At 28.2% G+C, this 12,403-nt stretch overlaps 1 protein-coding gene across 1 annotated transcript; it reads left to right on the forward strand.

The window, feature by feature from the left end:
• Positions 1-1,743: 1,743 nt before the first annotated feature.
• On the forward strand, positions 1,744-9,270 carry LOC113386977. Its single transcript, XM_026624736.1, has 4 exons — positions 1,744-1,773; positions 4,556-4,720; positions 5,977-6,149; positions 8,088-9,270. The coding sequence occupies exons 1-4, from the start codon at positions 1,744-1,746 to the stop codon at positions 8,398-8,400; spliced, it is 681 nt and encodes a 226-aa protein (XP_026480521.1). The 3' UTR covers positions 8,401-9,270.
• Positions 9,271-12,403: the final 3,133 nt, after the last annotated feature.

Here is a 12,403-nt window from a genome sequence, read left to right on the forward strand (position 1 = left end):
CAATGCTAATGTGTTTATTAACCTTTTTTATATGGCGAATCGTATACAGTTACAGTATACAGTAATATAAAAAAAAGTTAATTTTGGAATAAAAAAGTTATTTCTAGAATTTCCGATATTTAATTTGTGTTTGAGGAAAATTATATTCGCTTAGTTCAAAAATAAATTTAATTGCCATGATTATAAACAGAACTCATTGAACTTACAAAAATTTACGTATTTATTAAAAGCTAGAAAATTTTCGAAATTATAGTAAGAAATAGAAATTAGTCTTTAAAAACTTGCGAGTTATTACTTTTTAAACTTTAAAATAGTTTTGCATCACTGAAATAAATAATTTAATTATTTCGCGTCATTGAAAATAATATAGTCTTTATTTTAAATTTACCAAAAATTAGGAAAATAGCTACACAATTCTAAATTTTTTGAAATTTCAGAGGTAATATAACAATAATGCTATTAAACTAAAAAATGGATCAGGTCAAATTATTTTTTCTATGTTCGTTTTTTAGTGCAATTTGATCTTTTTACTTTAATTTTACTTTTCTTAATAAACTTCAAAATGTTAAATAAAATGCTAAATGCAAAACCAAAATATGTACAATTATTATATTTATACTATTTTAAGAGAAATTAAATAAAAACGTAATAATAAATAAAAACAGTAAAAGTAATTATTTTTAGACTTTTTTCAACTAAACTTCTTTAGACTAATATAAAAATAAATAAATATAATTCAGTAAAAATAGATGTTTTATAATTAGCCATTTAGACTAATTTAAAAGAAATTAAATATGAAGCAGTGAAAATAATTATATCATCCAGCTCATTCAGATAAATTTAATTAGATTTATGTATTAATTAGTAAAAATAAATATAAGAAAAAAAGTAAGTTCTACATTATATGAAATTATGTCAACATGACTTGAATGCAAGTTATTTAACTTTTAAACGACATTGTGACTTCAAGAATAGTTTCTAGTTTATATTTTTACTATAATAAAATAAATTTAATTATAGAAATATATCGCTATTTATCTTGGTGACAGATAAAAATAAAATCAATTATGAAAATAAATTTTTACTCTGCTTAGTGACTACATTACAAATAAAATAAATTATAAAAACATATATGTCATAACAATATTGGGCAGTTCTGCCCTAGGGCAGGTTCGTGATTCAAGGAAGAATAGTGTGAGAGATTTTCCAATTTCACTTTGCAGTGCCCAATTAGGTTATATTCATTTGGAAACATAATTTTAAATCTATTATATATATATATATATATATATATATATATATATTTCCAAGCTATATATATATATATATATATATATATATATATATATATATATTTATAATCTCTTTATATGTATATTTTCAAGTAAAAATTGATATCACTACTGCACGATACTAACCTATTCAGAGCGGGCAGTGTGCTTAACCGTTACGCCAGGAAACACCCATATCTTTCCCCATACTTATCACCCCCCCCCCCCCCCCCCCCCTTCCATATATTATCTTCCATATCTATCTTTATTAAAAACTTAGTAATAACTCTTGTAATACTTCTATTTTTTCGCTTTACTCTACTTAATATCACCCACATTCAAAATCAAACATTATTGGGGATGTTTCATTCATCCCCTATAGTATTTCACCCATTTCTACCTGACTTCCAAAGGCGACAAATAACACTTAGTCTCGAGACGGCGGAAAAGCGGAAAATCCGGAAATCAGGAAATGGAAAGAGCGGAACCTGGAACGCATCCGGTTTGATTTGCATTTAGAGTAAATCTTAAAGAGATATATAGCTGTGGAAAAAGAAGTACGAGATATTTTATGAGGATAGATGTTTGACTTAGTTTCTTTGTTGAAAATAACATCTTTATGGTAGAAATTTTCTTGTACGGATAAATAAAAATTTAGATAATTGAATACACGAGAATGATATATTTAATAAAATTTTACAAATAAGATTTTTGAATAATATTCAAAATAATATTGCGGTAAATAATAAAATGTATTTTTATTTCAAGCTAATTTTACAAGTTAGTTTGAATTTGCCCATGTATTTATTTTGATCTTCTATATATGATATATGGTTGGGCAGACACAAAGGTCGAATTTGAGTAAGCAAAATTATCTTGTGCAATCCAAACGAATTATATCACAAGTAATAACACATATCAAAAAAACAACTATCTGACTATTTCCAGTGAAACTTCTAGCTAATTCATCATTGCAGAAATGTATTTTTTTATGTATTTCAAAACACTATGTATTGTTTCAAAAATTTGTCACCTATAAGCGGGGTAAAAAGGGACGGCCAGAGGGGCACCCGGTACAATGTCTTATTTCTAAATTTAAAGTGATTATACGAAATAATGGTTGCATTGTTCAACCGATAAAAATATAAACTATATGGGTTTTTTATTCATCATTTTTTACAGGGAGAACACTGTATATAACCTTGATCTGGCATTTTGTCATGAATATTCATCAGCAGAGTTTGCAACTATTGATTGATTGATTGATTGATTGTTAACTATTTATTTAATTTATCTCTTGTAAAATTGCTTTTTTCAACTCAATTTACTTTTTATTTTCTATTTTTGATTGTTTACACTTAGCCAGGGTAAATATTCAGTTGCTTCTTTATAACCCATCCATTTTGTCCAATTGACAAATAATAACCATTACAATTTGTTACGCTATATTTTACATCTTGTACCTGTGAATGTTATAATTTTTTTTGTAAGTTTTTTTTTACTTTATAATATTCAATTATTCCAATAATATCCAATAGTTTAATTTTCTATACTAATGTATATAGATAGAAACGTCGGATTTATGTTCAAATTTTTAACACTAAATCGAGAAAACAATTATAACGAGGAAGTGTAAAAATACTTGTTTTATTTTCATTATTTTTCTTGTCAGGAGATCATAAAATTTTTAATATATTTTATTCATGCTTCCAATTCATTACGCTACATTTTACCTCTTGTACTTGTGAATGTTATAATTTATTTTTATAAGATTTTCTATAATAATAAATAATTCTTTGTGATAATTACATATAATAAAATATAATGTTATATAATAACTTATAGTACTATATATAACAGTTTTTTGTTTCGAAATGATATACCTCTGAAAACGCGTATTTCATAGGTAATATGATGGATGGTTTTGCTATTGATTTGATAACTATTACTCAAATTTATATCGTGGGAATATTGATTTGTTCAAATTGTAACTTGAAATACGTTTTTGTATAAAAAGTCTTAAGGAACCCATATTTTGCAATTTTTTTACGAATAATGGGTGCAAGTTCAAGTATATTTTAGAGCATTAATTTAGAGTGTTTACTTTAATTATTGATCATAAGTCTCTACCTTCATCAGATAATACGAGTAACTAAAGATATTTGCAGATTTTTCTTTTTAGAATGAAACTGTTCATTAGCACAAATAATTGAATTGGTTACGACTTCAATGCTCTTATAGTCTTATTGTTAGTTTTTGTTCGTACTATATTAACCTGAGCTTTTACCTGATTTAAGAGTACCGTTCGACACCTTTACGGTTATGTTTTGCATTTGTAATCATGAACACCACTTTATAAACTATTCGTTTTGCTATAAATTGTATAAATAGATAGATTGCAATAAAAAGTGATGAAAAAACTAATCGTACTTTCTATTTACCAGCTTTCATACTGCTTTTTAGATATGGGCATGTTATATATGCTCTGTGCATATATAATTTGAAATTAGTGATTATAAAGTTTTGATTAGTAGTATTTTGATTTGCGTATAGGTATACGTTATTAGTTTGCCTAGATAAAATCGTGATGGAAGACTATTTCTCTTAATTGTTCATAATAGTTAAAACGAGTAAAACATTTGGTAAAGTTCTGAAAACGTTAGGAAAATACAAAATTATCTGAACATTGCCAGTGATTAGTCGAAAGTTCTATTTATTAAATTCGATGGTTGAAGGAATTTTCTTTTCAATTTGGACCTCGTTGTGGTCGAGTTTTCTGAAGATCATGTTTGGGTGATCTCCGAGATGACTTTTTATACTTTTGTGAGAGAGTGCTTATTTCATCTTTGAATGTGTCTTTGTGTATCAATTAATTTGGAACATTTTTAGTGCTTCCAAGTCTACCTTACTTGTCACAATATCTTCACCCTTTATTTTTTATGGCATTGTGCTGCAAGTTCTCTTTTCCCAATGTGAGTTTGATAATATTTAGATCATAGAAACTTATCAAATCTATAGAATTTGATCTGACTGACTTGATTTGAATATCTCTCCTACATTTTTTTGGAAATATTTTTACAAGTTTAGCTGTTTTGGATGGTTCAATAATTTAGGTGAAAAAGTGAAAATCAGTAAAAAGCAGAAGAGTTAAAATCGTTTGTCGTCAACTTCTAAATTGCCTTCTTTGGAACGTATTAGTATGCATATAATATCATATAATATTTTTAGGCATACGATAAATATTATATAAAATATTAAACTAATTATTAATTTTTATCTTTCAGGTATCTTTGGACGGTGGTTCCTTGTCTGATTCAGGAATATCCGACGGTGGTTCCGATTGGGGTTTCTCCGAACGCGAACGTCGACTTGGAGCACTGCGTCGCCTGCACAGGCAGCTGGAACTGGCGCTGGCTCCGGGAAGCGCAGCTCTATTAGCTATTACAAAGGTAAATAAATAGAAAAGCAAATATTAAGAAGATACTTACGTATACTAAGGATTAATTTAGCCCTTGCTCTACGAGCATCGTCTAAAGGTCACATCCATAAGCTGTGTGTACGAGGTACGAGTATCTCCTTTAGGCATGCTTGGTAATGACCTTACTTCAAGATTTATCACTATGAGTGTCTAGAGGAAATGCATGTGTGTTTGTGTGTGTATGTGTGGATGTGTGTAAATAGAGTGCCGGCGCAAGGTGCCATCCGGCGTTACGGGACTTTCCCCTATGTATGTATGTGTGTGTGAGTGGGTGTATGTGTGGATTTTTCGACAATTTTTCATCGACGATTTCGGGCGTATGGAACAACCGATTATGAGAAAAGCTATATACGGAATCATCCATAGTCAATGATCCTGTATCTTAATTGAGAACGTAGAACAAGGGTACAAAGATCTAGCAACACATTCAGATATTTACAAATAATTACATATGTTTATAAGTTTTATGATACATCACATATCAACTTATATGGTTTTTGTTAAATTATATGTTAATATGTATACATATTGTGTGTGTATGTATGTATGTGTGGATGTGTGTAAATAGAGTGTCCGGCGCTAGGTGCCGTCCGGCGTTACGGAACTTTCTCCTATGTGTGTATGTGTGTGTGAGTGTGTATGTGTGGATACAATTTTTCGTCGACGATTTCGGGCGTATGGAACAACCGATTATGAGAAATGCTATATACTGAATTATCCATAGTCAATGATCCTGTATCTTAATTGAGAACCTAGAATAAGGGTATAAAGATCTAACAATACATTCAGATATCTACAAATAGCTACATATGTCTATAAGTTTTAAGATACTTCATATATGAACTCATATGGTTTTTGTTAAATTATTTATTTTGCTCATACGTATACTCTTGTACCTTTCGCTATAAGAGTATTTTTTGCAGGAGTGTCTCTGCTGTACGGAACAGCGTGTCGCTATGGACCAAGTATAACGGCATATTTTAAGATTTTTCAATAATTATCAAAGAAAATGTATTTGAATTAAAAAAATAGAATTCAAAATAGTCTTTCATAGTGATGAATCTTGAAGCAAGGTCGACGCGTAATATATCGTTTATAGACGACAATCGGTAGTCAAGTGAATGTCATCTATAGACGATGCTCATAGCGAAAGGGTTAATAATCTACTATCAGTTTTACTATTAACAGTAATTATCTAAAATTATCATTTTATTCTTCAATTTTCAGCGAATGGAGCAAGCAGAAAGCGAATTGCGTTCACTGCAGCAGGCTTGCAGGGAGCTGGTGGCACGTACTGCAGTTCAAGGTGAAACCGTCCATCGCATCACTGCCGATATGAATATGCGTCGTGGCTCCAATGGATCTTCGAATGCTTCTTCACAGGGACGATCACCAAATGGGTGAGTAGTATATATTTATTTTCATTAATTAGTCTATCTAAGGATTCAAAAGCTGATGAAAATTATTTGCCTATAATGAATTATTCTAATATTAACTTAGGGTAATATTTATTATTTTTTATGATAAGTAATATTTTATTATGATTTTCTAATATTTTATACTAAAAGTTAATAAATGTCGTCGGCTATCACAAGATACTTAGTTTAAAACCTGTGCAGAAAGTTATGTATGTAAGATCAATGTGATATAATTTTAAGTAAAAATTTTAATAGAATAGGATTTGAAATAATGCGTCTGCGCTAAATGCTCCATCGCGAGCGAGGCTAAAAAGAGAAAATAAAAGTGGTCTAAAATTTTAAGTGGTTAGTTGATTTTTTGATAAGTCACAAAATTTTTAGCGAATTTGAAGGAATAATATAATATATAGCTAATTAGTTTGATTTAGGCGGTGTAATTTTTTTATTATTAGCTAGATGACCCGACAGACGTTGTCCTGTACTTATGTTTACAATTCAATTTTTTTCAATAACCTATACTGATATTTATACCAATTAGTTAATTATTATGTTTTTTACACTACAGTCTATACCGAAATGTATATACATCCACCCATATAGATCTTAAATGTACAACTGCTTTAAATAAAATGACGAGTATTTGCTTTTTTGAAAAACGTTATAAAATATTTTTTTCTTATAATTAGTTCTTTTATCGATATTAGTTATTTTGAAAAGAAAATGAAATTATAGCACTGAGAGGGATGTCACTCCCCCCCCCCCCCTCGGGAAATGGCAAAGGAGTCTAAATTATTTTCACTTTTGAACTTGAGAATGAGATAAAACTAATTTCAAAATTTCATACGAATTGTTGGAGCACAGTAAAAAAAATTCAGACCCAAAACGCTCCATTGACTTGAGTAAATATTCCGTATCCGATGGCAAAAATATAAAAATACTAACGTTTGTATGTGAAAAAGAAAAGGGCTGTTTTTAGGGGTTTTCCGGCAATTATTCAATTTTTTCTCGCCGTAAGAAATATCCTTGGACCTTAATGACCATTTTAGAAAAAGAATTGGCCAAATTGGTCCAGGAGTTATTGAGTTATGCGCTTACCAACTCATTTTGCGATTCATTTTTATATTATAGATTTTATTTGATTCAAGTGTCTTGATTTACAATAATGGCTAATTCTTAGATAATTAATTGCAGTAAAATGTTATCTTAAATTTTTTTTTGTCAATATGCTTTGTGATTATTAAGCTTGTAGTAAATTACTTTGAGCGATATATAGTAAGAAGTGCTAGTTTTGGCGTTACAGCTTTCACCACATATAAAACTGTCAACGGCGATGAAATTTATATTCTTTTACACCTATATGTCAAGCTATATATTTTTTAAATAATACACAACTCCATAACATAAATCAGTAAAACATTTTGATGTAAAGCTTTATAAAGACTAATACATCGAATCAGATTTAATATATGAATGCAACTTTGAAAACATACATAGAGTATAAAATATGAATATGATTCAGATATTTTTATTTATTATACTTCATGGGAAATAATAGAAATACATCTTATAGTGCGCAAATTATAAACTTAAGATAGAAAATGACCAAAATCAAAATTTTTAAAATTTATATACACTTTTTAAAAGATGTACCTACACAAGTGTCTATATAAATTATTAATACACAGCACTTAATAAAAACTAAAAATAATTTGTCATTTCAAATAATAGTGTCATTTAAAAATAAATTCTTTGGCTCTACTTAAAAATGTATTTATACATCTTAACGAAATGTTTTATTAACAGTTTTTGACGACTATTTTTATTAAATCATTTATTACCATTTATAATTTTGACGGAAGTTTTGTCATTAGTAATATTATATTTTTTAAATTTTCTAATACCTTTACATTTATCCCACAGAGGTAAGCGTAAAACTAAGAGGCGCCAAGCCCAATCCGTAACCGTACCAGCCGTAACTATCCTCTCAGAACCCGCCAAGGGCGACTTGTGTACAGCCGGTGGTCCAGACGACGATCCTGGTTCAAGCCCGACACCAGCCAGACCAGGGTGGGCAAAACGCGTTGCCAGGGCCGCTCTTCCTTTACAGCTCGCTTTAGTAGCAGTATTTTGCGCTGCTTGCTTATTAGAACCACATTGTTGCGATTCTATGAACACCTGGACCATGTCTTTGGCTCCACAATTGCGTTATGTTAGGGGGCCACCTCCAGTGTAAAAAACAGATGGAGGAAATTTGTGTACTGCAGTAGTAGTGCGAAATATTTATGATAGTAGACCTAAATTATGGAAGAACATTTTAAATATTATTCAAGAAAGGAATGTGCAAAAATGACCAAGAACAACCAGAAGTGATCACTAAGGATTCTACAAGCACAGAGATTTGAAAACTTATACTCAGGCAACCTATGCCATTGAATTTTTAAAAATGTACAAGACAATTAGATCTGAAAACAATTACTTAGGATGTTTCCATAGTTTAGGCCTAGTGTCGTCTCCAAGACATTTCTATATATTTTTACCTAAATATACGTATTTTATCTTCAAATCTTGATGTCTGATGATATTCAGACTATTCTATCAAGGCTGTGAGGTTCTACAAGAACCCTGGCAAATTACAACAAATATGACAAAATTTGTGATTCAACGTTATAAACGTTTTCTACACTCTGACGCTTTGCACAAAACTTCAGCGTTGGATAGAATCGAATTTCTTCAAAGAATTTCTTCTATTTAAATCAAATTGATTTATAATCGAGTATCAGAAGTATGTTATCAATACTTCAAAGACAATTTAACCGACGTCTTAATATGAGTTTTTGTACTCTTTATTATTTGCAGTAGCTGAAAACTGACAACATACTGCAGACGTATACTGGATATCAAGGTAAGTGTATTTACCTAAAATGAAAAATATTACTTTATTTAAAGATCGTTTTAATCTCTGTATATGTATTTTAAATGAGATAACGACCATTAGTTGCCATTTCTAATAGTTAGGAAATGTAAATAGTCTATATGTTACCGGTTTTATATTAGTATAAATATTTTTTTAAGTGAAATTTTTATCAGTACTTATCGCATTGAAGTCAAGAATTAGAATAGTATATTATATATAAACAAAGATAAAATAATATTTAATATATTTGTAGATATATATGAGATAAGTATATCATGGTACCAGGTTCCGACGTTTTTTTTATATTCGTAACAATCGTTAAAAATTTAGATTATATTGAAACAGAGTACCTGATATTATAAGTTTTTATTTGCGCGTTTACTTGTGATCTATGTTGTTAAAATTACAGTATAAATAGCAATGTTATTATTATGAATCATATCCTAATTTTTTATAACGATGACATTGATATTTACATCGTTTACTTTTATATGAACAAAAAAAACGCACATTTAAAATATATTCATATAAAATAAACGTAGATCACCGGTTTCGGTTTTAGAGAGTCGCGAACCTAGTGTCATGAATTTTGTTTATTATATAGAATTTTATTATTATTTTTATAACAAATTTAATTTGTTTGAATGAGAGAGACGTAGAGATTAGTGGGAATATAAAAATATTTATGAATAACCGAATTTTGTTATTCAAAAGATATGGAAAAAGATAGAGATTGATTGATTGATATATATATATATATATATATATATATATATATATATAATCACTTCGACGTATTCATTATGTTAAAACTGACATTTTTATCATTAAGGATTTATAACGGTAATTTTGTTATATATTATATAAAGAAAGTGTAGTGAAAAATATTGTAATCGTTAATTTTAAAAATACCATGGAATAATAATGCCAATTTTAAGAGAATTTTGCAAATATATATCGTAGATTTATTAGAAGAAATCATATCAAATTTAAAGATTGCTCGAATAATAACAAAAAAATGAAGTCATAACAATTTAAAGCTTATGTAAAAATGTTTTTTTTTTTTGCTATAGAAGGTGTTCTCATCATCGGATTTTTTATTATCTTACTAAATATTTTAGTTAAAATTAAAAAAAAATTCTTTTATGTATAGATTAAAGAATGAATCGATACGCCTTAAAATATTACGTGTATAGTAGCAAATAGTAATGGGTGAGAAAATGTTTTTCATAAGGCCTAGATATGTGAAAATGTCAGTTTTAAAATTTTGAATATAAAAGAGTTAAAAGGACCGTTTGAAATCAAAGACAGTGAAAAGAATAAATGCATAGTTTTTCTTACGAAATATATAAAAATATTTATTTAATTTCACAAGATTTATGTGAATCAAATAAAGTCTATTCAAACGGTCCATATTTATGTACCATCGACAGAATGATATTTCAGTTCGTAAGATTATTGTTCTGATCTATGTTTTGTTCTGAAACTTAGCCAATTTATGCTAAAATCTTAGATGTATATTTGGAACACGTAAATAGCATTAAATTCAACAAAAAACTATTAAACTAGCGAAAAATACGATCTAGTCCTTCGAGCCAGATCGTCGACGCATTTGAATAATTTTCTCGGTAGACATACGTGTTATCCAAGAAAAATTAGTGACTCTTTTTTTAATTAGTCACTTATTTCAAATATTTTAAAATGCAAACAAGTGCATATTAATTACCACAAAATGTGCGAAGAAATTTCGACATTGATAAGTGTTTACAGATCTCTATATCTGCACACAAAAAATATTTATTTTTTTATTTAGATTTTCAATATCACTGAAACAATATTTTTTCCATTTCAGTGTTGTTGAAAATTTAAATTCAATTCGTTTAAAAATAACGCTTAATATATTTATTTTATATTTCGATGTAAAGTTAAAGTAAATACCACCTACATAGGTATAGATCGTTCATATGTTATTTAATATTGATAGATTATAGAAATTATAGCTTTTTCCTAAATATATTGGATATGTTTAGGTAATTTATAAAACATATGAATCAATACAACGTTTATGAAAAATAATTATCAGCCGGAGACAACATTTATAAAAATATACAGATTATATATTTTAGTTTTATTCGTTACTGTAGACTACTTGTGAAATATCTGTTTTTAATTTTGATTTTATGTTTTGACATTTTTACTATTTATTAGAAATCATAAATGTTTTTCCAATTTATTCCTTTTCTTGTTTTGATACGTGTATTAAAATATTACGTTTACCACTCATACAAAGTTGATATAGAAAAATTTTATGATGACCCAACATGTTATATAATTAAGTAAATTATTCGGAATTATTTCCCTCGTCACGAGAACAATATAGGATTTAAATGTAATTGGCCAAAGTATATACAATGACTTTTTAACATTTTTAAGACAGTTTAATTCAATTTCAAGGCGACCAAACACTACTATGAGATTGGGCGAGCCGCAAGGTCTCATTTGCGGGCCTTTATCACGTTTAACACTATAGTGTTATTATTAAATTTTTATCCTTAATCAAAAGATCATAAAATAGATTTGATACTAATGAATTTTAAACAACGATTGACTTCTGGTATTTTTTTACTACCGGCGTTCCACAAGGCTTCGTGGTCAGACCTAAAATTGCTATAATTAGAATTGACCTAAAAATTGGTCTGAATTATTGCAGAACGTGCTTCATATTTATTATTAAAAAAACACAGATATAACCAGACTATAATCGATAATATTTTTAGAAGTAGATTTTCAAATTTTAGTATTTTTTTATTTTTTTGAAAGATTTTTTTGTTCTAAGATGCCCTTTGTCTAACTTGACTATGAAAAGCTTTATTTCAATGAATCGATATCGACGAAACTATTATTATTTATTCATTAATCAAAGAATCTTTTTACATATTATTTAATTATTTTATTAATAATGTCTCCGGCTGTGCAAGTGCCTAAAAATCACCATTTTGGTGATTGTATTTTCAAAATTCTAACAAACCGGATTTAAGAAGTTAGTGTAGCGGTAGTATTTTATTATTTATAAATGAAAAACTACAAAAACATTTTGTATTAGGTATTGTAGCATTTATATCGCATGTTTATAATAGTGAATATTATATATTATCATATTAAGTGCTCGATGCCTTATCATATACATTAAATAAGTTTAGGTGTCTATCGTGAGATATTCGCCGAGAATAGAAATTTTTCACTTGCCATATTTCATGAATTCATGCAAATTGTAGTAAGAGGCATTTATTTTATTAATAATAATTATTCTTTCTAATTTTTT

Source organism: Ctenocephalides felis, unplaced genomic scaffold (assembly GCF_003426905.1).
Source record: "Ctenocephalides felis isolate EL2017-DRISC unplaced genomic scaffold, ASM342690v1 CF-g0.4_SCAFFOLD_00845, whole genome shotgun sequence".
NCBI lineage: Eukaryota > Metazoa > Arthropoda > Insecta > Siphonaptera > Pulicidae > Ctenocephalides > Ctenocephalides felis.